Source organism: Carettochelys insculpta, chromosome 1 (assembly GCF_033958435.1).
Source record: "Carettochelys insculpta isolate YL-2023 chromosome 1, ASM3395843v1, whole genome shotgun sequence".
Taxonomy (NCBI): Eukaryota; Metazoa; Chordata; order Testudines; family Carettochelyidae; genus Carettochelys; species Carettochelys insculpta.
This window is the reverse complement of record NC_134137.1, coordinates 262,887,054-262,914,853: the sequence shown is the minus strand read 5'-3', so window position 1 is coordinate 262,914,853 and position 27,800 is coordinate 262,887,054. Positions and strand designations below refer to the sequence as shown.

The 27,800-nt window shown below is 44.4% G+C and overlaps 2 protein-coding genes across 15 annotated transcripts in view; one reads left to right on the top strand and one right to left on the bottom strand.

Annotated features, from left to right (window-relative positions):
* Positions 1-7,209, top strand: part of WNK1 (WNK lysine deficient protein kinase 1) — a 170,884-nt gene extending 163,675 nt beyond the window's left edge. For all 12 annotated transcript variants that reach the window (XM_075006217.1, XM_075006188.1, XM_075006133.1 and 9 more), the window contains 2 exons: positions 3,547-3,734; positions 4,071-7,209. In XM_075006217.1, the coding sequence (XP_074862318.1) occupies positions 3,547-3,734; positions 4,071-4,385 (503 nt within the window). In that variant the 3' untranslated portion in view covers positions 4,386-7,209. The remainder of the gene's footprint in view (positions 1-3,546; positions 3,735-4,070) is intronic.
* Positions 7,210-10,030: 2,821 nt separating this feature from the next.
* RAD52 (RAD52 homolog, DNA repair protein) overlaps positions 10,031-27,800 on the bottom strand; it is a 31,917-nt gene continuing 14,147 nt past the window's right edge. Inside the window, exons 3-12 of one of the 3 annotated variants that reach the window (XM_074983776.1) lie at positions 22,065-22,166; positions 21,492-21,585; positions 18,926-18,993; positions 18,521-18,639; positions 18,338-18,413; positions 13,779-13,975; positions 12,849-12,982; positions 11,981-12,058; positions 11,101-11,340; positions 10,031-10,652 (exon numbers count right to left, since the gene is read on the bottom strand). In XM_074983776.1, coding sequence (XP_074839877.1) covers positions 10,594-10,652; positions 11,101-11,340; positions 11,981-12,058; positions 12,849-12,982; positions 13,779-13,975; positions 18,338-18,413; positions 18,521-18,639; positions 18,926-18,993; positions 21,492-21,585; positions 22,065-22,166 — 1,167 coding nt within the window. In that variant the 3' untranslated portion in view covers positions 10,031-10,593. Of the gene's footprint in view, positions 10,656-11,100; positions 11,341-11,939; positions 12,059-12,848; positions 12,983-13,778; positions 13,976-18,337; positions 18,414-18,520; positions 18,640-18,925; positions 18,994-21,491; positions 21,586-22,064; positions 22,167-27,800 lie in introns of those variants that run through there. The other 2 variants (XM_074983775.1, XM_074983777.1) reach the window with 2 other exon arrangements.

Sequence of the window (27,800 nt, the reverse complement as noted above, 5' to 3'; positions counted from 1 at the left end):
TCACCCACCCTGCATTAGCGTGAGGGGCACTCTCTCAAACACAAAACCAGGGCCCTGTCTTACACCTTGTAAGAGGACTGACCCCTCCCTGAGTAGTGTTCCCTATAAGTTGAGCACTTGGCCAGCTGTCCAGGAAAGATTCAGGTGCCATGTAGCTGATTGGCAGAGTGCTCACAGCCACCCAGGGTGGGCAGTGTGTGCTTCTCTTGGTGGTGCACATAAGAAAACTCAGTCTGCTCATGGAGGGGAAAAATTAGTACTGTCCATAACCCTCATCCAAGTCAGGTGAAACTTTTATGCCCAAGCCATAAGGGGTTATGTCCTGGTGAGCTGTATAGGCATAATCAAAAGACTCACAGGAGCAAGACTTTCACTTTCAGCCTCTGTTTCATCCTCAACACTGACTGCAGTACAATCTAAACCAAAGCACCGAAACCCAAAGGATTAGAAGCAGTTGACCCCATCAGGTCAGACTCATTCACTAACCGTACTACCTCAGTCCCATAAGGAACTGATGTCTACCAGTACTTCAGTGGTATGGGATAATAGATTGGAACTTCTGAATGTACTATTGATTGATTCCACTGCTGACCATATCTTCATAATCCTGGGTTCACAGTCTCCCTTTTTATCAGGACTGATTCTTACAAGAGAGAAACTAATGCCTGTAGAAATCTCAATCTCTGGGAGAAGGCTGTTGCGTCCTGTCTGCTAGCCATGGATTTCTCCAAGAGGCCAGTCTGTGAATCCTTAAGCTCATGTTAACAGGGAAAGATGAGCTGATTCCAACAGGGTATTGTCATCCTCACCTGATGTAGTGGTCGCTCCAGCCTCAGTCTCTCCTCGATGATCATAAAGCATCCCAAGAGCTTGTACAGAAAATGGTGGAAGAACTTCGGATCTCTTTAGAGGAAGCATAGGACACTGAGCATAAGCAGGCTCCAGTAGGGTTGCTCTTCAGGTCAGTGAAGCTGTTCTGGAACTAGCTAAAGCAGTGCACTACCTGTGCTAAGGTCAGACATAATACACTTTGGCTAGATGGGGGGAAAAGAGTTCTTCAAGGAGTGTCCCTGTGAGTGCTCTGCTTAAGGTGGTTACGATGCCTTTGTGCTTAGAGTTGGAAGTTTTTAGCAGCAGTTCCCTGGGGTGGCATGCATGCTTGGCATGCATCTTGTGAGTGCGAGCAGTTACATACTGTGCACCTTCAACCATCTTAGTTCCTTCTCTACCCTTCTTGGCAGAGACTGGAACTCGAGCAGCTTTGTCTTTCCTTAGAATAGTGTCCTATACCAAAATCAGTTATTAGTTCTGGTTCTTTCATTCATGTTTATAGCCCTTCATTTTTTTTTTTAAAAAAAAAAAAAAAAAAAAAAAAAAAGCAAAGAACAAAAAAGCCCACTTCTCTTTGCCGGGTGGGGGAAGGCAACTGCTAAACTTTCCTCTGCCACCAGTACATGGCTGAGGAAACATGTTCCACCATCAGCACCAAAAATCAGGGTACCCATGTCAACCACTACCACCTCAGTATCGACAACCTCCATGGCGCATGCCACACCAGCACCAACCCTGCAATCTGCAGTATGGACTCCTCCTGTACCAATATTTTGAGGTGCTGTTGCTGCTAACAATGCATGCAGACCTGGCTTCTGCTTTGGTACCAAGGATGTCCCTCTATGGTACTGATGCCATCCCCAGTAGATCCGTGCCTGCCTTCATCTCCCGGGCAGTCAGCTCTGAGCCACACTTCTCATTTGTCAAGGAAGAAGGGATACGATCCATGCCGCATTCACTCAGACACTCCACGCCCAAACAGCTACCACAGCACTTGCAGCCATTCTCCCAGATGCCCTCGTGCTCATATTGATAACATGGCCTTTGTAGGACCTGTGGGGACAAATTTCAGGCACAAAGTCAGACCACACAAAAGCCCCGAAAGCTGGAGCCTGCACAACCTCCATCCCCTCCAACAGGAGGAGCAAGAGGATGAGGATGCAGATGAGCCTCGAGGACAAGATATGGGACTACCATCTAGAACTTCCTCTTCAGCTTAGGAAACATTAATGACACCCTCTCCTGCTACAGCTGAAGACTTCACATCCTTCCAGAACCAGCTCAGAAGAGTGGCAAACTTGCTTGAGATCATTGGCCATGGTGCCTGAGCCTCCACATAAGCTCACCAGCATCTTCCAGGCCTTGTCAGTCAACAAGATAGCTTTATCTGTCAGTGAGGCTATCTTGGACCCACCAAAGATAGTTTGGGAGACATCTGCCACCATACCCCAGATGTCAGAGGGCAGACAGAAAAATAGTAGGTCCCTGCAAAAGAGGCTGAATTTCTATTTTCTTACCTCATACCTAATTAATTGGTTGTGGACACAGTACACCACAGGGACAAGCACACCCAATTCACATCCACCCTGTACAACAAAGAATGGAAGAGACTTGACTTATTTGGTAGGAAGGCTTACTCCTCCACCTCCTTACAGTTCGGAACTGTGAGCTATTCAGCCCTCCTTCCAAATATATTTTTAACCCTTTTGACTCTAATACCTTTTTATTGATAAATTGCTCAAGGAAGCAAGAGACCAGTTAAAAGCTACTCTTGCAGAGGGTTCTCATCTCCTGTACAGCTCTCCAAGCCTCGCTTGACCTGGTGGATGCTCCAACCAGCAGTCTTGCCAAGGCGATTGAGATGTGGGGGGTGCTCTTGTTTACAGCTCTCAGGGTTCCCATCCATGTATGTTCTAGCTGCTTCCCATTCTCTTCCACCAAACTTAATTTGCTGCTTTGACACGGAACACCTGCTGCTCTGAATGCTGAATCTGATCAGTGGCAAAAAGACTTCCTAGACCTCAGCACATCAAAGAACAGTGTGTTTGTTTTGTTTTTGAAAGCAGATTGCCCTGCAGATGGCAGCTGATTCCTGATGGATATAGTAGGGATGTGTGTGAACACAAGTCCTGTAGCTTTTCAGTGCAACAGTGCCTACAGTTTCTGCCTTTCATCCAGATGTTCTCTTCACATAGTCTGGGTTCCTTGGATACTCTGCATACTGTACAGCAGAGTTCACTGGGTTACAGAGCAGCTGTGTGACTACTGCTTTTTACTTAACAGTCTGTATCACGAGCTGAGTTGGAAAGGTACTGTGTTCAAACAGTAGCTGCTATGTACGGCTCCCCCCCAACCCCAAAATGTGGCTCAAGGGGAAATAAGCAGCTTTGTTCATCACAATTAGTGCCACTTAATATGAAACCTAATCTTCCCTCCTCCGACCTTGCAACAAGAGGAGCCTGACATGGGCAGTAGTCATTCAATTTCTACACAACTGCTATTTGCAAACACATCTACAAAACATCTTTTGAGAAAATGGCTAAATATGCTCCTGTAAATTCTTACATGTGCTAGAATCGAAACATAGAATTCATACGCATGGCTTTTTGTCTCTTGCTCTGTACTATTCCACTATTGTCGAAATTCCTAAACGTCTTGGAAAATTAGTTGTAAGCTGCTTTTTTGTAATTCTTTTTCTGTTCTTTGTGATTTTAGGGACTAGCAGCACTAATACAGTTGGGGGTACGGTGAACAGCCAGGCACCCCAGTCTCAGCCTCCTGCTATAACGTCCAGCCGGAAAGGGACTTTCACGGATGATCTGCACAAGTTGGTAGACAACTGGGCCCGGGATGCCATGAACTTGTCAGGCAAAAGAGGTGGCAAAGGGCATAGCAACTACGAGGTAAGAGATTTCTACCCTTTTAATTCCCCCTTCCACATGCATGAATGGAGAGCTGTTACTGTTAACTTGTTGGCTGAGTATCAAGATACACATGCAAAGAAGAGTTTCCAGGTAGCCAGTCCAAAATAGTGCTGGGGGGGGACTGGGGGGGAGAGAGCTCTATAGCTTACATGTGGTGTGTTCCTGCCCCTGTTCTCTCTGGCACTAGAGAGAGGAGAGTCAGGATGTCTTTCAACAAGTACCTATTTAATTCTTACATGGAAGGGGCTGTGGCTGGGTGGGAACTGCTACCTCCACACTTAAATAACTTCTCTTTGGGTCTGGCTTTTCTTGCAGGGCCCTGGAATGGCAAGAAAGTTCTCAGCACCAGGCCAGCTGTGTATTTCTATGACATCCTCCCTGGGTGCTACATCTATCTCTGCAGCATCAGCTACCTCTCTAGGTCACTTCACAAAGGCTATGTGCCCTCCACAGCAGTACGGTTACCCAGCAGCAACCTTTGCCAGTCCCTGGAGTGGGACAGGTGGTCCAGCACAGCAACCCCTTGGTCAATTCCAGCCTGTAGGAGCTGCCTCTTTGCAGAGCTTCAACATCAGCAGCTTGCAGAAATCCATCAGCAACCCCCCAGGCTCCAACCTGCGGACCACTTAGCCAGACCCAGAGCCTCTGCTGGATAGACCTTGGGACAGGAGATGGGGGAGGGAGTTAGGGCCCTGTGTTAATTACTAGTGCTGCACTGAACTGGCTTTCTGCCAGAATGGGAATGAGCTTCCCTTTCCCAACCATTGCTGTCAGCTCTCAGGAAGGAGAGTGTCCCCATTTTTGAAGGGGGGAGGAGGGTGATGAACATTAACAATCCTGCTCTTGTACAAGGTGAGCAATGAAGATAGAAGTCACTGGATCAATGTGACCTCACTGTAAAAGTACTTTGGTTTGAGCCTGAATCCACATGCGCTGAGATGGGTGAGTTTAGTCCTAAGCATGAGGTTTTAACACACTTTTCATATCCCTGAAGAATCTAGACCAGGAGGGAAGCTGTCCAAATCTCCCTCCTCTCCCTAGTCAATTATCCTTACTTTCTGAGTGGTAGGGCACATAAATGGACTCGCAGTGCAGCCCATGCTTGAGATAGGTCATTACTGCTTTAAGTAAAAGATATTAACAGCTTTGACTGCAGCATTAGAGCAATTTAAATGGTTTAAAAAATAAATTTAAAAAAGTTCCCTGCGGACATGTACTTACCATCAGTTTTGATGTGGAAACACTGTGATATATAAATGTTGTTGGACAACAGTAGTTTAAAAATGAGTGGAAAATAGAGGGTTAAAAAAAGTTAAAAAGAAAAAAAATGGGAAAAAAAGCTAGCTATATCCTATACTTATTGGAGACACTTTAACTTTTTCCTTTGTATTTTCATTGTATTAGATAAATGTGAATGTAAAATTGTATAAATTAATGTACTTGAATACTTGTCTGTTCTCCCAGTATGCTTGCTGGATATTTTAGTGCCTTGGACTTTTATTGCTTCTGCAGTTAGCATCGCTTTCTCAGCAGGTCCCAGCTGGTCAGAGAGCAAGTTGAGGGGGAAAATGGACTATTTTATATCTAGTGACTGGGATACCAAAGGGTTAACAATTTGGATGTTTATATATCTATATATACCTATATATATAGTCATACTGTAACTTCAATATAGGGTAGGTGTTGGGAGGAGAGAGAGAGCTGTTGAGGCTGCAGGTTGGAGCAGAGCTTTGGGTGGTGAGATAACCAGTCCATCTTGACAGATTTAAAAAGCTGATGGCACAGTGCTAGTGTGATAAAGGGTGATAGATAGAAGGAGTGATGGAGGGGAAAGAGGCAGCTCCAAAGCTCAAGTGAAACTGAACAGATACTGCCTGGAGCTTTTGGATGCCTGGATCAGAACAGAGGTTGGGAAGACGGTGCGTATTTTGGGAAGTTTAATTGTAATGGTGTTTTGACTATTAAGCTGTGATATGGAAAGTGGCTAGGCAAGGCTGTGTATGGAGGCGGAGCTATTACCCTGGCGGGATAGGGTTATCTGCTGGGATTGCTTTTCTTACCTTTTTTTTTTTTTTTTTTTTAATTCTTGCTTGGAGTAGACTTTTTCCTGGTGCGATGTCCATTGCCGGCAACGGATGCACTCGAAACAGCCGGCATCAAGGAATTCCTTCTGTCTTAAGTGTGCAGAGGAGTTACGATTGTGTTCACTTGAAAGAATTCAGTCTGGTACCAGGACCATAACTACGTGTGCCATCTTTTAGTAATTGTATTGTACCTTCTATTTCTCAACTCATTTTCTCTTTTTCATACTGAAAAATACTGGTTTCCTGTTCTATGTAATAATAATGCAACCAACCAGTATTATTCTGTAGTGTTGCAACAAGCTATGAAGGGTCAAAGTACTGCTTCCTGGTACTTGGAAGTAGCTCAGTGGTGTCCTGGAAGTCTGTCCACCAAGGAAATCTTACTCACCTGAACTTTTCTGTGAGCACTGCTCCCTAGTTGCGGTGGTCTTACTAGGGAATTTATACTTTGTGGTGTTTTGCTCTTGTATCTAAAAACAAATGCACAAGATCGGTTTCTTTCCCTTCACCTAGTTTTGATGTTTACAGCAGCTTTGTCAGCCAAGATACCAGTGGCATACATAGGCTGGAAAAGAAGTCTGTGGGTGGATACTAGTGGCAAGGTGGCTTGGTTCTAATAATTTCTCAATTTTTTTATTTTTTTTTTAATTCTTTTGGTAAATAACACAGGCTCTGTAGAACACCAGCATGAGAGAGGATTTCATGGTTCTGTATGTGTGAGGGGGAGAAAATGTCTGGGCTGGTAAAAAGAATCCAAAAGCCTTTGCTTTTTAGTTAAAATGATTGGAGAGGAGGTTCCTGTATACACCAAGAATGGATAGGAAAAAGAGTGCTCTGTGTAATATAGTAATTTATACAGCAGTAACAGGAGTAGGGTTGACACTTTGTGGCAGAAGAACTGATTGGCTGAGTGCAGCACATGGTTATTTAATTACTTTGATTTAGTAAGTTTGAGGTTGGTTTTTCACTTAATGTTATGCAAGAACTGGTTTTATTTACCATTGATTTCCCTCCTGTGGATGAAATAACTGAGGTCTAGAAGAATAAACTAATGCTACTGAACTGTTAAATTATTTTGTTAATATTACACTTTGAGTACCTTTTTTCCACATAAAAGCTGTTTCTGAATTTACAAATATTTTCTTTACATTATTTAACAATGTACACTGTAAAAAAAGAAAAACAAACAAAAAACCCACACAAATAAAATAAATTAAAACTTTGGGCTTCCCTGGCCGTAGTTAATTGTATGTTTTGCACTAAATCCAGGCATAGCGCTTCTTGTACGATTGCGCTTTGTGCTGCCATTTGTTACCTTTGTAGAATATTTAATGAAATCATTTAAATAAACCAAACCTGCTTTTGTTCAACTGTGAGCTTTCATTTTCAGCTGGTTCCCACTTTCCTTCCTCCTGTCCACTGGAGTATTTAACTGCTGATGAGCTCTTGTTACCTCATCACTAGGGCAGTTTCCCACAGGAAGATACCCACTCAGAGACCCTAAACATGTCAAAGGCAGTGATCAGTAACAATGCTACCTGCTCTTTAACGGACCTGAGACTCTCCAAATAGTGTGGAACAATAAGTTGATAATTTCCACAAAATCTGAGTACATTTGGAGGTAAAGACATTTATTTTTATATGCAGCAATGATAACCTGGTTTAGTTTTCTTGGGTTAGACTCATTCATTACTCTTGAGTAGTGACAAACTTCCCAATTTGCTATACACCATTGCATGAGCTAGGAGGGGGTACTATGACTCATTCTGTGCACCTCAGTGTGCTCCCCCTTGAGGCCCTGTATTAGATGAGTATTTCAATGAGTTGATCCAGAAGAGACAATCAAGATTTTTCTTAGGGAGAGGCTTTGAATGCAGAAAGCTTCTTTGGCTTTCTAAATATTCTTTTTAACCATTAATGAATTTCCTTTAAAAACTGCTTATGTTTTGATTCATACTACCTCAAGCTGTGGTGGTGTAAGAATTCCAAGCAAGGATAGGTCTTGAGTTCTTGCTGAAAGCTCTCTGAGGAGCACAGTGGTACAGAGGGTTCTATGGTGCCCTCCAGAGTTGCATCATAGCAATGCCCTTGTACTGTGGCAACAGTCTACAGTTGTAGGAGCCAGGTCCTTAAACTCTGGTTCTGAACATTGTTGAAGTTCTATCACTACAATATTCCTGGGCTAATTTTGCACTCTGTGCTTTCTGAAAGTTCACTTTCTAAGTGTCATATTTCAATAGTATGGGTGTGTGAACTCATACTACTGTCAACTATAGAAATTTTAGTTGATGACACAGGCATTCCCTTCTCACAGCTGTGGTGGTCCTAGTATAGAAACGCTGTAGTAGTGAACTGCTAAATAAGACCAGTCAATTTCATCAGTATTAAGTTTTTATGAATATCTATAGACATTGCCAAACTGAACTACTTCAGAATTAGCTGAATTTTCTAGGAAGATGTCTAGATTTCTAGAGCCTCTACCAGTAATGTGTGAGCTACTGAGGACATTTGCCTATATTCACACCTATAGCTCATTTCCTTATGGAAACTTACTCAAGAGGTCATCAAATCCAGTTCCCTGCCCTCTTGGCAGGACCAAACACCATCTAGATCATCCCCGAGAGGTGTCCCTCCAACCTGCTCTTAAATATCTCCAGCAATGGAGCTTCCACAACCTCCCTAGGTAACATAGTCCCGTGCTTAACCACCCTGACAGGAAGTTTTTTCCTAATGTCTAATGTAAACCTCCCTTGCTGCAGTTTGAGTTCATTGCTCCTTGTCCGATCCTCAGAGGCCAAGGAGAACAATTTTTCTCCTTCCTCCTTGTAACCCTCTTTGAAGTACTTGAAAACCACTATCATGTCTTCTATAAATCTTCTCTTTTCTAAACTGAACAAGCCCAGTTCTTTCAGTCTTCCCTCATAGCTCATGTTCTCTAGACCTTTAATCATTCTTATTGCTCTTCTCTGGACCTTTTCCAATTTCTCCACATCTTGTAATATGGTGTCCAGGACTGGATACTATATTCCAACTGAGGCCTGATGAGTGCTGGGTAGAGCAGAAGAATGACTTCTTGTGTCTTGCTCACAACACTCGTGTTAATATATCCCAGAATCATGTTTGGTTGGTTTTTTTTAGCAACAGCATCACACTGACTCATTTAGCTTCTTGTCCACTATGACCCCAAGTCCTTTTCTGCAGTACTCCTTCCCAGTCAGTCACCTCCCAGTCTATATGTATGAAGCTGATCATTGCTTCCTAAGTGGATTACTTGGCATTTGTCCTTATTAAATTTTATCCTGTTTACCTCAGACCATTTCTCCAGTTTGTCCAGATCATTCTGAATTATGAGCCTATCCTTACAGTTGCAACCCCTCCCAGCTTGGTATCATCTGCAAACTTAAGTGTATGCTCTATGCCAATATCTAAATCATTGATGAAGCTATGGAATAGAACTGGTCCCAGAACAGATCCATGCAGAACTCCACTTGTTATGCCCTTCTAGCACATGACTTGAACCATTAATAACTACTCTCTGAAAAGGGTTAGCCACCTTATAGTGGCCCCATATAAGTTATATTTGCTTAGTTTATTTATAAGATCATGCAAGACCATGTCAAATGCCTTACTAAAATCTAGGTATACCACATCTACCTTTATCCCATTTTTGGCTAGTCATCCCTTTTTCATCCTTCAGGTGGGTGATATTTTTATACCTTGTCACTTCTGGTAAGTAAACTTTCCTTTAGTCTAGACTGTGTGTTTGTTTTTTGTTTTAATGTGTACTGCTCCCCCTTAGTTATTGCGTTGCTCTTTCTCATACTTATTGGCAAAATATTAGGAGCCCACAATTAACCACTGGCTTCAAGGTAAGAGTGAAGGTACAAGTGAAGGCAATGACCACCTTGCTCTACAGCTATTTGTCCCTGCTGCCCACCTCTCAGTGGCATGATCTGCCCTCATCACTGTGGGTCTTAGAATTATGAAGTGGGAGCTGACAACTTTTGGTTAGGGATTTGGATTTTCAGTTCCTCACTTGTAAGATTATGGTACGAAGCTGCTTTCTTCTTCAGAAAGACTGGAGAGTTTTTATTCTTTCTCATTAACCCATGAGCACCAGGAGTATGGCCTGTGTTCAGGTGAGAGATTTACCCAAGTAAACATAGTACTGCCCTCTTGCACAGTTACACAGGAGATTTAGTCAACTAATGCACTGATTTGCTTGTTTATTCACATTTTCCATAAAAAGTTTAGTATATAAACACTGGCACCTAAAAAGAGAACTAGTCAACTCTAGTCCTTAACACATCCAGCCCATTGCTATGTGTATGTCTCCATTCAAATAATTTTAAGATCTGATCTTAGAGTGCTGTTCACATTAAAGGAAACTATTCCATCTATGGTGAAAACAGAGTAGTAAGACATTATTTAATTATCTGTACGGAGTAGATTTACATCTCATGTCATTCCACAGAAGTGAAAACCACCATTCTGGGGATCTGTAACAAACTCTGGTACTGGGCAGGCTCCCACACTAAGGCTCTAGAAGAAGAAATTATTTATTTCAAACATTTTAGCCCACCATAATGTGGTTAGTATCCCCTCTTGTGGTTAAAAATAGGTAAACTACGACAAACTCCTATATTCAGCATTGCATGAATGACAGTGATGCTAATACTAGATTTTCCCTTATGCCTTAACAGGTTATAAGGCTCAAATCAAGAGGAAACTAGTATAATTCAGATGCTGTCCTGTTAAGAGGGCTCCAGTTTCCTTTTCTTCATGCCTTGGGTCCTCCTGTATGGACTGCTCTCTGCTGAAGAAAATAAGTCTTCAGTAAACAATTATGCCTTTCTCTGCTGCCAAACTCAACCATATGCTTTGTTGGTGCTTTCTTTCCCCTAGAAGGGCATGCAGGTTGGTCCAAGAGTTGTCTCCCAGTTTAGCCCTGAAGCTTAAGTCTGAACAGCTACCCTGAAACTGTAAGCTTAAAACAGGGAATTGCAAGCTGGAGTTCGAAAACCCTAAAGAAGTCTACAGGGGAGTACAGCCCTGGATATCAGTGTGAGACTCACAAGAGCATTCCACAGCAGGACACTTGCTGGAATGTGCTCAAAATTCACACATTCCATTATGGACCCTGCTTGGGTTGACATTCTCTACACCATGCATACACACTCTCTCTTCTAAGAGCCCTATCAGCTGCTTCCTTCTGTCTACACCTCATTGTAGCCACTTACTCTACTTTTCACAATACATACCTGGTCCACCTTGGTTGGAAGAGTGACTGTGAGGTCCATGACTAGGGGATGCATGCCACTGTGTAGCCCTCATATGTCTTTTGTTATGGTTCACTGTTTGAGGGGTTTTGCTGCGGGTTATCATGTGATAGTGTCCAAGAGGTGTTGCAGGAGTCTGGGTTGTGACAGCAGCTTTTTTGAGGCTGTCAGTATCAGTCAGATCAGTGGTCTCCAGGGGAATATCCCAAAACTCAGGGTCATCTGCAACAATTTAAAGACACACATGCAGGAAACAGCATGACAGCCCAAAAAAGTAAGTAACTCTAGTATGAGCTCCCTTTCCCTCCACAGATAAGCCCCCAACAGCATTAAACTAGAAAGGAGCTTGTTCTTTTGTCAATAGTCAAAGGTAACTAACAAACTAAAATGTAAAAACAGAGCATGAGAGAAGTAGGCACTTCAAGGGTTCTTTCTGACAGCTACAGGCAGTAAGGTGGAATGAAGTGCAGCTGGGCTGGCTCTGCACTTGGTGCAAGGCTACAGAATATAGGTGAAGCCCTCACACTTTCTTCTACTTGCTGAAAAGGAGCTGAGCTTTAATGTTTATACACCAAAAGGGGAATCTCTGAACTTCAATGTCTATAAGAAAAGATTTGCTTAGGCAGGTTCTCTCCTAATTGTAGGGGCTGTTAAACTCCTAGCAATGGAAGCGTGGGGCCATGAGTCAATTTGCAGCTCAGCCTATGGTTCTGCCATGAACTACACTTACTTCCTCCTGCTAAGGCTTAGTGTTGCCACTTTCTATTACTAAAGTAAGGATTGTGCCTATGCCTCTCTCCTACTCTCTGCATAAATCCTACCTCCAACTTGGTGAGCTAACACTCTGCCACTCTTTGCTGACCTGCAAAGAATTCTGCGGTTGGGTCCTGCTGTGCTGCTGCTGGCGTGCTGTGCTTCACCAGTGAGGCGGGAGATGTTTCTAGACACAGGTAACAAAGAGCTGTTAGTGGCAAAAAAGCAACAGGACACCACCTAATACGCATGTTGGGGGAGAAATGCAGGTAAGATTGAAAGACCAGCTGTACCTGACAGCAGATACTAGCTGTCCTACAGACACTCCTTACCATTCACTAGAAATGTGTGTGGGGTGTTAAGGCAGGATGTGGTACTTGGTAAGGCTTACTGAGTATAATGGAAACAGCCTGCAATTTCTTGCAGTGAGAGAACCAAATCTCTTTACAACCTTTTCTGTTACTGCTCTAGAGCAGTACTACCAACTGTTTCCAAAGAGGACTTAAGGACAACTTGATCATGTCTCATTTTAGTCCACATCCCTGCCCTCTGGGGAACAAGTATTAAAAACTTCAGCTTTTCTTTATTAGAGCTTGTCAGACAAGTGGCAAAAGTAGGCAGCTGATGAAGGGTTAATCTTGTCAGCCAAGCTCTGATCTTAGCCTAACTCAACAGTAGGGGTGCATTGCGTTTATACTAGCCCCCTGCTCAGTAAAACTTACATCTGTCAGGCTGTGCCGCCTCTTCCACTCCCTAACCAATGGAAGTTATGCTGACCCCTGCACTGAGGTGGATGGTGCTATCCTTGCCTGTTGGGGTGGTTTATTATGTGAAGGGGAGAGCTCTTGCCCACTGACACCCAGCAGGTCCACGGGAGCCCTTACAGCAATGCAGCTGCAGTGGTTAACTGGTGTTGCTGTATTGTCTAGCTACAGACCATGCTATTGGCCTGGCAGAGCTGCAGTGGTGTTTCGTACCCTGTTTGCTGACTGGATTGGCTACTGTCATCTGATGTTTCTTTTCCATTTGTTCCCGGAACTGCTGCTGAAGCTGCTTCTGCCGTAACTTGCGCTGGTACGTGGCGTCATTCCCAAAGGCTAAGATGCTACTTCTGCTCCAAGAAATAAACACATAGTGGGGATGGTGCTTCAGCTATCACCTAATACCCAGCTGGGGGGAGAGATGCAGACGCAGCAGAAAGACGTACAGCACTAGCAATCCAGGGAAAATCTGCTAGTAGGTAGCCCTTCCATTATGCCTTCCAACAAAAGCTGGGTTCCCCGCCCCACCATGCTTTACAAGCATTATCTGTTTACAGCTTCAGGGTTGTTTGGGAGAACTAAGTATTACCATTTAGCTTGCAGAGGGACAGGCCCTGCCCACATTCAGACAGGAAATTTATGGCTGAAGCCCAGCTCACGCCTGAATCATTTACACAAACCTGTAACCAAATGCAACTAGCAGAGACTTTTGAATTAAGTATAAGACAATATATACCACACCTAGCTCAGAGATACAGTACTATGTACCTTGCAAAGCACCACTGGCTTAAGACTGAATGCCCCCTAAAAGACTACCGACAGCCTGTGGAGAAATGGCTGGTGTAATACATATGGATCAAATATAGGGGTGGGTGCTGTCTGAATTAGAAGAACCAGCTTTAAGCTCACTGAATACAACTCATTACATGATCCTGTAGCTACAGTGTTATGGAGTTTCTGGAGGCATTTGTACATTTTAAGTGAAAGATGATCAGAAATGGTGATGGGTGCTCATTTATTGTACAACTTGCAAATTACCCAGCATTAACTCAGGTCTTTGTCAATAATCTAGGTTTTACTTTAAATAAAAGGAAAATGTGCATGCTTTACATAAGTGATTATTTTTCATAACCTGCACTGACTCACCTGGTGCTATTTTGCTGCTCTTGGTCAGCTGTGCATAAGGAAGCCACCTCTGGGCCATGTTTGTGCAGGGACATGCTCTCACACTGTTGAGGTCGTCCTGCACTCTGCTGCTGCAGACAGCTATTGTATCTTGCTTTCTCTATTGCAGGCTCAAAGTCTTGCCTTTTTGCTTTGGCCAAATCCAACTCAGGAGGCAGCTAGTACAAGAATGAATCATAATCCATTGGTCCCTTCCCCTGACACATCACCCAAAAATTACAGACTTAGAACATCTTACAACAACATTCCACATCGTTTCTCCTTCTCTAGCTGCTCTTAACCTAGTTTCTGGGCAAGTTTTACACTTAAAGGGCTGGTTTAGTTCTGTGTTTTGAAGGGAGCTTGTGGCTGCTTACAGAGCGCCATCAATTGTGTCAGCACACTGTTGGCTAGGCCAGTCTCTACACCAGCGGTGTCCAATAGGGATTCAAATATCACATCTTTCCATATTGCCACATCCCTGTTACTCTACATAAATGCACTCCCAGTCCTGCCTAAATGCCCTCCCCCAGAGCCAGGCACTCCCACCCCCACCCTAAATTAAATGCCCTCCCCCAGAGCCAAGCATCCCCCAACCCACCCCCATTCTAATTCAGTGCCAGTGACTCACTAGGGCCACCAGGGCTGCTGCCATGCACTTCCCCCACCAGGCGGTGGGGCACGTGCACAGACAGCCCTCATCATGTGCAGCTCTCAGGAGACCCATTTAAAGGCTCCAAGAGCCATATCTGCCACAACAGCACGTCCTAGTCGCCACATGCAGTGAACTTATTGGTCTCTCCTGCTCTATACAAATGCTACAATTTTAAAATGTAAGAGTAATAGAAGCTGGACAGTCCCCACCGTATGGAGGCAGACAAGGCACTAGAACGGCAACTATCACATTAATTTTATAACTGTGCACAGACATATGTTAGAGCTGGACAGAATTTTCTTCAGCCTCATACCCAGCAGTGGAAACATACATCTCACCCTTTTACTGCGCTTGTATTTAGGAGGACCAGACAGAGCAATATTGACTAGTAGCCGAGGCAAACCTGGTAGCATGGAATCTGAAGTGCGAAAGTCTGCGAAGAGGTTGGCAATGTACTACAGTAAACCCCTGACTTACATGAACTTGACTTGTGCATTTCTTGCATTAACAAGAGTCAAACTTGTTGTGGGGAGTCAGCAGGAGCTACAGTGGCAGCTCCAGCCCTGGACGAGCCCAGCAGCCCTGGGGCTAGGAGCTGGCCCAGCATGGTGCTTTGCACCTCCAGCCCCAGGAAACTTCTGGCTGAGGGAAGCCCCTGGCAGCAAAGCAGCTGTGCTTGGCAGGCTCTCAGCCCCTTTGCTGCTGGTGATTGCCCCAGTTCCAGCAGTTCCCAGTGCTCTGGAGCTAGTGTGCCCAGCTGGGGGAGCTGTGGACCAGAGAGGCACACCAGTGCGGCTGCCCCCCGACCCCTCAGCTTCACGAGCAGGGGACCGGATTGGTGCAGTGGCGTAGCTGCCATCCAGCTTCTCCCAGCTGGGGAAGCAGGGGCTTAGACTGGCATGGGGGCATGGCTGCCCACTGGCTTCTTCAAGCTGGCGGGGCAGACTGGCACTGTAGTGTGGCTGCTGCCTGGCTTCTGCCAGCTGAGGGAGCCAGTGGGGGCGGACTGGCACAGTGGTGTCACATGTGCATCACATTCCAATAGTTCACATTCACTACGAAGGGTAACTGATTCAGCACACAGCTATCACTCAGAGCAGTGAAGGGCAAGTTAGTGAGCAGGACACATGAGAAGCCCTCCTAAATCTCGGGGGGCCAAAAGGTTATTGTAACCAAGATGGTTTCCCAGGAGAGGGTAAGTTTTTCCAACTGAACTCGTGTACCTAGAATTTGTTGGGCATGCCTACTGAACTATAGCAATGCTTTGCTTGAATGCAGGAGGAGTGCACAGCTCTCACAGTGTGAGCAATCAGCACACACTTCATGAGCCTTTTCCTTTAAGTACATGTCACTTTTGTATTACCAGAAGGAGGAAAAAAAAAAGATGCAGACAAAACCCAGCAGAATCTGGCAAGCCAGTGCATTGGTAATGGTAAACAAAATGATTCGTGGGCCCCAAGCAGACCCCCAGTGGGCCACAGGTTGCCCACCAACAGCACAGTAACAGAGAGTAAGCCGTGCTAGTCTATACACTATCAAAACAAAAAGCAGTCAAGTAGCACTTTAAAGACTAGCAAAACTATTTTGCTAGTCTTTAAAGTGCTACTTGACTGCTTTTTGTACCAACAGCACACTGATGGATGCCCTAGAAATGCTTACATAATCCTAGTGAGGAAACAACAGATGGGTGGGGATGCTGAGAAGGCACTAAGTTAAAACAGATATGCCACTAAAAAAGGGAAATGCTATATTCCTTGCTTAAAAAGATAGTATTCATTGTTACAGTAATCCCCCAAGATAGGTACTTTTGAAATGCACATACATCATGTTTACAAGAGAGAGGTGTGGGGGTGGGGTGCAGGGAGACCCCGCAGACCGGTGGCTGGGAAGTGGTTCGGCTCTCACCCCAGCCTCCAGCAGCAGTCCCAGACAAATCTGTCACTTGCTTCCCCTTTCCTCCCAGCTGGCGGGATCTGGGAAACTGACCAGCTCATGGGTGGTCAGCTCCCTCGTTCCTGAAAGGGGCAGGAAGCTAGGAACCAAGTGTCAGCCTGGTTCCCAGCTCCCCAGCACTGGCAGAACCTGGAAAACCAACCAGTCAAGAGCTGGTCAGGTTCCTGGTTCCCACAAACAGTAGGGAGACTAGAACTAGGCTGCCCCTTGGTTCCCAGCTCCCTGCCAGTCTGGGAGCCAGGAAACTGACCAGCCCTGGTGAGCTGGTCAGTTTCCCAGCTCCTGCAAGCCCAGGGTTCCTGGCTCCCCTCGACTTGCGCAAAAATTTGAATTACGCAGGGTTGCAGGAACACAACCCCGGCCTAACTTGAGAGGTCATTGTATTTAGCCTTGGTTAATTCAGAAAGCTTAAATCTACCTTTGTGTACCACCCAAGAGAGAAACTACAGCGTGCAATGAAGAAGGCAACACAAACTGTAAGAGGAAAATCAGTCTAAGAAAAAATGAGACCTGGGTATATTCAAAATGTGGAAAAAAAGAGGAAAGATTAAAAGGGTATTGAGATAAAGCAGCAAGGGCCTCATTTCATAGTGAAGCACACAGTTTATCATTCTGGGCTCATATGTTACTTAAAGGTTGGATACCTAATTTGTAGATCGATGGCCTACTGGTTTCAACCAATCAGTCCCCCCTCCACCTCTTTCATTATGGATTTTTGTTTTAACTGTTAAAATGATCTGTGATGCTGGCTGTCTCAGGTTTATGGAGACCAGCCAACCTTAAGACAATCAAAAGGCAGCAGGGATCCCTTCCGCCCACACACCACTTGGGAGTTTGCAGTATCCATGTTCATTCCACAAGAAAACTGCACTACGGTGCTTCAGCCTCCATTAGGACAGAGTGAGATAATATATCAGCACCTCCAAGCCTAGCCGCCTGATTCCAACATGGCATCGTCCAATAAGTACTGATGGCTGCATCTCCTGGATCATTCCCTAACATAACCAAGCCCAGTGCTCTACATGTGTACATAAAACTCCTCTGGTAAACTGGAACAAAAGTCTGGGGCAAGCCTTTTTGTTTTCTGCAGCATACTGGATATTTTATGGTAGCTTCAAATGAATCAAACTGGGGTGTTTTATTATAGCAAATATGAAAATAAATAATCACAGTGCAGTGCTATTTTTATTTCATTTAATTCATTTTAATTAACCCCTACATTTTCAGTTCTCTGCATGCTGAAGATTTCTGCATTGGTATTTTGCAAACTGTCAGGGGAGAGCTGAAGCTTTCAACAGCTATGTAAGGAAAAATGAAGTGGCTGCCAGAACTTTGTTTAAACCTGACTTCCCCCTGGGGTCTACAAATAGGGAAAATGGACTGGGGCAATAGCTATGAGATACCATCTAAAAAACTGCTAGTGCAAAAGAAGCTCTACTGCACATAGCACACTACAGTAGTTCAAGTAATGTGGTTTGATAAAGGATTGGAACTAATTCATCTCTGTCTATACTAGTATTTCAACTATTATAAGCAATGGTGTAGGTGGTCCCATTACTAGTAACGATACAGAATGAGTTGGTGCTCAGATAACTATTGTGATGGGAATGTTATGAGATCCTGAGTAGAGTAGAGTAAACAAGACCCCTGGAGTGAATAACAGCAGTGAGTGAGTGAGCTTAAGCTTCAGAATTGCATAATTTTGAAGAGGTATTAGGAAAATCTTTTACAAAGAACAGTTCAGACAACCTAACGGGGGGGGGGGGGGGGGAGGCGGGGAGGCGGTGGAATCATTTTCACCAAACACTTTAATGGTTTGAATAATGGTTGCCATCCCTCTCGATACAGGGGGATAAAACCAATGACCAACTAGTGGTTCCTGGCCAGCTAAATTATGCTGCTTTCTCCTTTTCCAGAGTCCCACATACCGCACCTGACGAGGAAGTTTATTCACTGATCGCAGGTAATCTTTGTCCAGGATGCAGTTCCCAAGAGCATTTCCAAAGCACCTGAGGGGAAAAGAAGAGACTGCCATGACTAAGGAATTAACATTTTACTCTTACACCACCTATGGAAATGAGCAAGCAGATGGGAAACATACAGGTTCTCCACTTACTTGAGTGCCCTCTTCAGCCCATCTGTCACTGCTTCTTTCCTGGCTTTTTCCAGGGACAAGGCCTTAGACTTGAGGCCCTCACTTACCCCGTAACCAACATCTTCATGGTATGAGCCATCCTGTAGGGTGAGTTAAAAAAGTACAGTACTCCCTATTGAAACTTTTGCATTCACACAGCTGATTATAAGACTATATATCTCATACGTAGACCGGATGTACTGAGTGGATTGGTATTTATTCCAAAGTAAGTACGATTTTCTGGGGGTCCACACGACTGTCGTGTTCGACACAGTAATATGGTGTGTTGCAGTCCAGGGCCACACACAGAGTAGTACTGTCATTCATGGTTCTTAAGCAACTAGCAGTTCACCAACAAATGGAGCAAATAAGAATACATCTGCTTACCTTGAGCTGGACTTTCACAAATGCACAAACTCCCACATAAAATTTGCCATTGTTGAGATCAACGAAATCTGGGGAGAAAAGAAAGGAGATGGAATTACAAATCTGAGGCAAAGAGGAAGGAGATAGAGTCCCAGTGTGCCACAGGGTGAAATCTGTGTCCTGTGCTCATATTCGTAGGAAGCTTAATAATTAAGCACTGGTCTACATGACTTTCAGATCAATCTAAATCTTTTTGTTTGTTTTCAGTATGTTGGAAGGCAAGCAACTTACGCTCCTTTGCCTCAACTTCCCCATCCATAAAATGGGACTGGAGATATTAACTATCAATAATTATAGTTTGAGAAGACTGACTGTATATACCCAGGTTCTTGAGCTATTCATGAGCATGGAAGTTTCGGGCTAGCATTGTCTGTTGGAGATAAGCAAAGATGCACTCACAGTGTGCTACTGCTCAAGTGTATGATGGGGCTGTATCTCTGATCACAATTTAGTCCTACCAGAAGGAACCTGACCACATCTGGAATATGATGGGCCAGGCAACTCTGGGCAACAAGAACTCTCGAGTGCAATCTTTTTACTCCCAATAGGAAGGAGGTTGAGTGTTTGTTCACGCTGATGACATTCTTGATGCATGCACATGAGATCAAATTATTTTGGCCAGCAGCATCATTGGGGCTACCACTGAAATATACGCCCTTGAGCCCTTTGGCTACCTACGGGCATAAAGGGAATAACAAGCTGTACAGTCTCTCTTCCATCTTACTGCCTATGGCTGAAAGATGGAATTTTGGCAACATCCACTTGTGGTACCTACAGTCTGATTCACTTTATAACATGAAAATTTAGTTTAGTGTTAGTTGAGTTGATTATATGCTATAGACCAGCTCACAGTTCTTGATTTGCAAGATGACTGTTTTCATATCTCAAGTGCCTGGTAGGAATGTCCCGCTGCCAGAAAAAAGTTGTGTGCTTCAGTCTTTCCAGGGCACAGAGAGTCTTCACTAAGGCTATGTCTACACTTACCAAAAACTTCGAAATGGCCATGCTAATGGCCAGACCGAAGAATACTAATGAGGCACTGAAATGCATATTCAGTGCCTCATTAGCATGCCGCAGCACTTCGAAATTGCTGTGTTTTGCTCCTGTGCGGCTCATCTACATGGGGGCCCTTTTTGAAAGGACCCCACCAATATTGAAATCCTCTTATTCCCATGAGTGCTTGAAAAAGGACCCCCATGTAGATGAGCCGTGTGGGAGTGAAACGTGGCAATTTAGAAGTACCCGCGGCCAGCAGCATGCTAATGAGGTGCTGAATATGTATTTCAGTGCCTCATTAGTATTCTTCGATCTGGCCATTAGCACGGCCATTTCAAAGTTTTTGGTAAGTGTAAACGTAGCGTAAGTGTCTTATCAGTTGTGGCACTTTACCTAAGGAGACAAGAACTCCTGCTATACAGCCTTATCACAATGATTGGCTAATTTGAGAAATACCTGACAACAGGCTATCCTCTCCCTTTAAGCGATCTAAAGCTTTTTGCCCTGCTAGTCAATACAGAGAAACCCATTTTGACTTAAAGTATAAAGCTGACAAAAACAGGCTCCAGTGATCAGGAATCTATGTTTCTCAGGACAGATTCCAAAACTTGTCAGTGTGAAATTCATCCAAGAGAAGGAGTGAGGACATATCTCAGGCTTCTAGGTCACATGGGCATAGGTACTTGTCACGATGTGACAAACTTCAACTTCATTCCACGCAAAGGTGATTGAAATTAATACATCTAACCAACAGGCATTGCATGGACATGATGATCACTGTCCCACAAAGCAGATCCTCTCCAGGTGTTCAGCAAAGTAACCGTCTCCACGCCTTCTAAGTCTAAGATGCTTTTGTTCACAATTGAGGACTTATCCGGATCACATGCAAATTCAGGGACTGTGATCCCTCAAGAAGCTTGCTTCCACATAATATGCTAGAGCCATAGCTATCTCTCTGCAATGCATGGATTTCCTACCGCTTTTTCAGGAATTAATAATTTAAATACTGATGTTCTAGCAAAGCACTGCACAATACCAGGCATGAGACAGCAAGATCTCCAGTTGGAAGGAAGTGGTACATTAATGAGAGTGGTGCACTATATACCACAATCACAGGTAGCTCTGCACCTTTCTGACCTTCAAAACATATTACCAGACCAACTCAGCAGGTATTCTGTGAACAGCCATGAATGGTCTCTCTCAGACTGTGCTACTGAGCGTCTTTTGTAAACTGGAATTCCCAGAAGTAGACCTTTGGCAACAAACCACCGTACCACACAGGACAGGTACTGAAACAGGTGTTTCGCCACTAATTATTCTGCTTTCCCTGTCAAGGAGCCTGTAAGTTCCAAAATTTCATCTGTGTGTTTTATAGAGACTGGAACTTTAAAGACAGGTTTCCTGCTGTTTCCACTGAACATGTTCCAGATAAGAGGTTTTCTCAGATAGGAACCACCTTCTTCCACTTTACAGACCCTCACTGTGGAGCTGCAGGAACACAAATTCTCAAACCCTGGAAAAAGATACTCACCAACATTCTGCTGAGTCACTGAATGAGCCCAGCCATTGTAGCCAAACATCTCATTGGCCAGACTGATGACCCTGTGGCCCTCAATATAACAAACCTGAAAAGAGGAAGACTTAAATTTTTAAAAAGTCCTTTATGGTCATAGCTGTATTGAACTAAGAAGCCATGTTAATTTCAAGAAATGTCACAGTGCTGGTGTGCAAAGATCAAAGCTGCTCCCTTCCCAGCTCAATCTTCAGAAGATGGCACAACTGAGAGAGGCAGATTTGGTAAACACAAAAGGAAAGGAGCCTCCCTCCCGAAATAATTTACACACAATACATAGCATTTACGTAGTGCTTTACATGTTCAAAGCAGCAAACAATTAACCAATAAATCCTGCTCAACATCCTATGAAATAGGCATACATCATTTCCATTTCAAGAATGAAGGAGGAAGTCAAACAACTTACCAAATGTGTCAAAAAATCAGTGGCTGAACCAGTGACACACAGAGAAGTTCTTCTTATAGTGAAGAATTCTCCCTCTCGCTCCCACTCCCCACCCACAACATTTCTGCAAATACACTTGTTTGTACCTTCTGTCCTCCACCAGCTTGCCGGCTGCTGATGTACTCCGGACCCAGCCTCTGACGCAAGGCATTCTGGATGGCTTGGTATTCATCTGCTGTGTACTGGTACTTTAAGACAACCACAAGAGAGTCAGCCAGCTTCAGTTCCTTCATTCTATTAACTCCTCCCACCAGTTTCATCCAGTTCTTTATTGCAGTCTTCCAGAAGAAGATGCGTATTGCATTCTCATTGATTCAGGATGTGAAGGATAATCCAAGTGCCCGAGAAGGAATTTACTTTGCTCTACGGGGTAGGTATATTATTCTGGTGATATTTCTTGCTCTCACAAGAAACTAGTTTAGATGGATCAATGATCAGTGTTGTACAGAATTTAACTTTTCTCCAGTTTTCCCAAGCAGCAAACACGTCAATTACAAAATAATAGACTTCAACCAAGCTCACCAGTCTTGGGCTACCAAGGAGTATTCATACCCGCCACCCTTAAGAAATCCTACAGCAGTTGTAACATGCAATGCCTAGTCCAGGCTGGAGGGGCAGGAAGTACTGCAAGAAACTATCAGCACCACCCATGTTAGTCATATGATCAACTAGCACAACAAGGAGTCTGATGGCACCTTAAAAACTAACACATTTATTACGGCACAAGCTTCCATTAGATACAACTTCTTTCCTCAGATGCCAGAAATGAAAAAAGGGATATAGAGATGTAAGTGTAATATCAGCAGTAATTAAATCAGGGTGGATGTTGCTCATCTCCATCTCTCATGAGTGAGAGTACCTGAAGGGGAATTTACTTACTACACTAGCAGAAATGTTAGTTGTAATATACACACTATCTGAAAAGAAAAATCCAGATTGGTTTACCTAGTGTTCAGCAATGTGGAATTAGGGTTCTTGTTAAGCATGGATGTGGGTTGTGTAAGGGAAGACCTGAGGGAAAGCCTGGGCAATCTTAACTCAAAAAGGATGCATACAAAAAGTGGAAACTAGGACAGATGACTAAGGAGGAGTATAAATATATTGTTGGAGAATGCAGGGGAGCAATCAGGAGGGCAAAAGCACAATTGAAACTGCAGCTAGCAAGGGATGTGAAGGGTAACAAGAAAGGTTTTTACAGACATGTTAACAATAAGAGGGTGATCATGGAGGGTGTGGGGCCATTAATTGATGAGGGAGGTAACCTGGTGACAGATGATGTGGGGAAAGCTGAAGTACTCACTGGATTTTTTGCCTCTTTCTTCATGGACAAGTCCCAGAATACCACATGAGGCAATGTGGTATGGGAAGGAGCTGGACAGCCCTTGGTTGGGAAAGACAGGGTCGAGGGCTATTTTGCAAAGCTAAATATATGCAAATCAATGGGTCTGAATTTATTGCATCCAAGCGTACTGAGGGAATTGGCAAATGTCACTGCAGAATCTCTGAAAACTCATAGAGATTGGGAGAAGTTCCAGATGAGTGGAAAAAGGCAAATATAGGGCCCATCTTTAAAAAAGGAAAGAAGACAATCCAGAGAACTGTAGACTGGTCAGCCTTACCTCAGTCACTGGAAAGATCATGGAGGGGATCCTCAAGGAATCCATTTTGAAGCACTTGGAATAGGGGAAAGTGATCAAGAGCAGTCAACATGGATTCACCAAGGGCAAGTCATGCCTGAGCAATCTGATCAGCTTCTATGATGAGGTAACTAGCTCTGTTTACATGAGGAAGTTAATGGATGTGATATACCTTAACATCAGCGAAGCTTTTGATACAGTTTCCCCACAATATTCTTGCTTACAAGTTAAGGAAGTATGGATAGGCTAAATGCATTGTCAGGTGGATAGAAACCTGGTGAGATGGTCGTGCCCAATGGGTAGTGATCAATGGCTCAATGTCTAGTTGGCAGTCAGTTTCAAATGAAGTGCCCTGGGGATCAGTTCTGGGGTGGTATTCTTTGTTAACGACCTGGATGAGGGTATGGATTGATCTCTCAGCAAATCTGCAGATAATACTAAGCTAGGGGGACAGGCAGATACATTAGACAGTAGGGATAGGGTCCAGAGAGACCTAAATAAATTGGAGGATTGGGCCAAAAGTAATCTGATGAGGTTCAACAAGGACAAGTGCAGAGTCCTGCACTTGGGACAAAGAATCCCAAGCATTGTTACAGGCTGAGGACTGACTGGCTAAGTAGCAGTACAGCAGAAAAGGACCTGAGGATTACAGTGGATGAGAAGCTGGTTATGAGTCAACAGTGTGCTCTTGTAGCTAAGAAGGCTAACGGCATGTTGGGGTGCATTACGAGCAGCAATTCTAGCAGATCTTGAGAAGTTATTATTCCCTTCTATTCAGCACTGGTGAGGCTTCATCTGGAGCACTGCATCCAGTTCTGGGCCCCTCACTATATATATAAAGGACGTGGATGCACTGGAGCAGGTCCAGCAGAGGGCAACAAAAATGATTAAAGGGCTGGAGCACATGACGTATAAGGAGAGGTTGAGGAATCTGGGTTTATTTAGTTTGCAGAAGAGAAGAGTGAGGGGCGATTTGAAAGCAGCCTTCAGCCTCCTGAAGGGGGGCTGTAAAGAGATTGGAGAGTGGCTGTTCTCAGTAGTGACAGATGGCAGAACAAGGAGCAATGGTCTGGAGTTATAGAGGGAGAGGTGTAGGTTGGATATTAGGAAGAACTATTTCACCAGGAGGGTGGTGAAGCACTGGAATGTGTTACTGAGAATGGTGGTGGAATCTCCATCCCTAGGGGTGTGCCTAAACTAGGAACTAACTTCAAAGTTAGGGACTACTTCAAAGTAGCCAGCAGAGAGTCTACACACACTTTCCCTTACTTCAAAGTTAACTTCAAAATAAGGGAGTCTAACTTCAAAGTCCTTACTCCATTTCTGGGAATGGAGTAGTGCCCTAGTAGGGTGCGTGTAGATGCTCAACTTTGAAGTCTGTTACTTTGAAGTAAGCAACTTCTAAGTTAGTTTTGTACTGTAGACACAGCCTAGATGTTTTAAAGTCCTGGCTGGGATGATTTAGTCAGAGATGATCCTGCTTTAAGGAGGGGGCTGGACTCAGTGACCTGTTGAGGTCCCTTACAGCCCTAGGATTCTATGACCCTGTATGAAGAGAAGTGCAGATTTATTTTTCTACTCAAGAGCACCATACTTCCACCTAACTAAGGGAATGGAGCTGGCTTTCTCTAAAGGAATCTTGCCTAATCCTCAATCTTGCCCTAGTCATCTGCCAGACATAACTAAGTGGAAATTTAAGGGATCCTCAAAGTGGTGGCCATGTGCATATTGCCAGGGAATAAAATTCAAGCAAATAGCATGAAACTTCAACAACAACAACAAAAATCTATAGCACATCATGAAGTTTTAACATTCAGATTTCAATGTATTGCTCCATTTATCTTTTTTTTTTTTTTTTAAAGAAATAACTATTTCTTTTTCTGGCAGTTATATGGAAATATACAACACAGGGCAACTGGGCAGGGAGAAAGACAAGGGGGAAAACCAAGCACTGTGCACATATATACAAAGATGTCATATTCATCAGCTAACTGAAGACCTAATCGCATTCACTATGCAAGGCCAGAGACAAACTACCTATTGGTTTCTTCTAATGGCTAAGTGAAAACATCTTCCTTCTCTCCACCAACAGAGGGGAATGCATGTTTTTATAAGCAAACCTGAGACACGTCATCTACTATTAAGATAACCCTTTCTGAACCAGCGAAAACTGGTCTAATCACATTGTAGGCTGAGGAAGCCATGTCCCCATGCCTCTGCTGGGAATGCTCCAGACAGAACCAGAGCATAAAAGGAATAGCTCAGTCTGGGCTGGTCACTGATGAAAGTAGATGTGTACTGCAAGCTCCTGCAGAGAGACTGCTGGAGCTCCAGGACGGAGAACTCAGTCATTCTGAGACTCCACTGAACTCTCCACTGATTGCCATTGCTAATGGAGGGCAGACCGTGGAGGTCATGAGACTAATAGCCTTGGAAGGACGGGTAGAAAGTGACTCAGGGACTGGGACTGATGTACTGAGTGACCAAAACTGATTATAGAAGCACTGGTTCTGGGGTCCTGAGCTAAGATCAGTGGCTCCCTAACCCAGCTGCCCTGCTGGGCTGAGCTGCCTTACTGACCTTAGCCAATGGGTCATTGCTCTCAGCTACAGGGCTACTAGATCAACTTGAGCCTTTAGGCCAATCTGCTCTGAACAAGACAGACCTGTGAACTCCGGACATTGGGCCGCACTGTCTTATACTGAAGAGTGGCTGCACTGATTCTAGTTATTTGGCCACACTGCCCTAGGTGGGGCAGGGCTATTGCAATACAGAAGGCCACCCCACCTGGACCTGTAAATATCTGTTTTGATACTGACACCCTATTCTGTGACATCTGGTGGAGAATGCAGGCAGTAAACCATGGCCTGACAACCCAGGGCAGCTGATGAAACAGACCCCCCAGCCTGAAAGACATGGAAACAGTGTTCCCTGTAATTTTTACCATTCATGGGAAGAATAAATTTTGTTATGTGCACCAACAGATAAGTGGATATGTTCCACCAACAGAAACCCACGGTGTTCGCTCTAGATGGCTGTGCATGCTTTGCTAATTGGCTGGGTGGCACCGGAATTTCTTCTGGGTGGGTGCCCAAGTACTCAGCTTACAGGGAATACTGCATGCAAAAGGAGCAGATTTTGAAGTGGCTGCTGGAGAGCCAGCAGCAGCAAGTGGCACAACAGCAGCCACAGACAAGCTACTACAACAGATCACAGCAGCAGCTCCAGACAGCGCAACGGTACAGGCAGCAGCACTAGATGTTGTGGGAACCGGCTGCCCAGTACCAGATGCACCAATGGAACAAGAGGCAGGGAACACTTTTGCAGGACTGACTGCAGTGTTTAAGATGCGGTCCAGTACTGCCCATGTGGCATTCCACATGATAGCCTAATAGGTCATTATGCTTGGCCATCAGCAGAAGACTGGGCTACCCTCTCGGCACCATACTTATTTTGCCCAACCCAGACCACCTATCAGAACCTATAACTCCATGAGGTGTTTGGATACAACAAAATGAAGGCAACCATCATGGACCAGGCTGGTGTCAGTCCCGAGATGTACTGCCAACAACTCTGCTACAAATGGAACTGCTCAGGGACTATAGAACTACTGTTGGTGATGGCTGGGGTCAGAGAAGTGGGCCAGAGTCCAAGTGGTAGAGAGCTAGTGGTACTGGAGTCATTTACCCAGATTTTACCCATCAGGGAAAGGACTGAGTGCAATGGCACCCATGCTAAAACAGTCTACTTAATGGTAGACTACATGACTCCTAAGAGTCAGACCAGCAAGCCAATAGACCAGGGAGCCCCAGAAACTGAGATCTCATCCAGCCAAGCAGGGCCCAGACAAGGCCAAGGACAAGCCCATAACACCAACCCAGGTCAGCAGCAATCACAACAAATCCCAGCAGAAAGTAACTAACTGAATGACTTGCCTGGAGCAGAAGAGGCTGATGAGTTGTCATACCATCACCATTCTGGTCAGAAGGTACAAAACAACCACTTAAGTGGATGTGGGGAACCATACAAAAAGAACTGGAAACTAAGCTGTCCCTAAGGTTGGTAGAGGAACCTCAGAGCAAGTGATAGAATCTGATAATCCTGGTCCCACAGAATGATGGGACCATCGGAATTTGTATCGATTCCAGGAAAATTAATGCTATCTTCTGGTTCAACACTTATGCA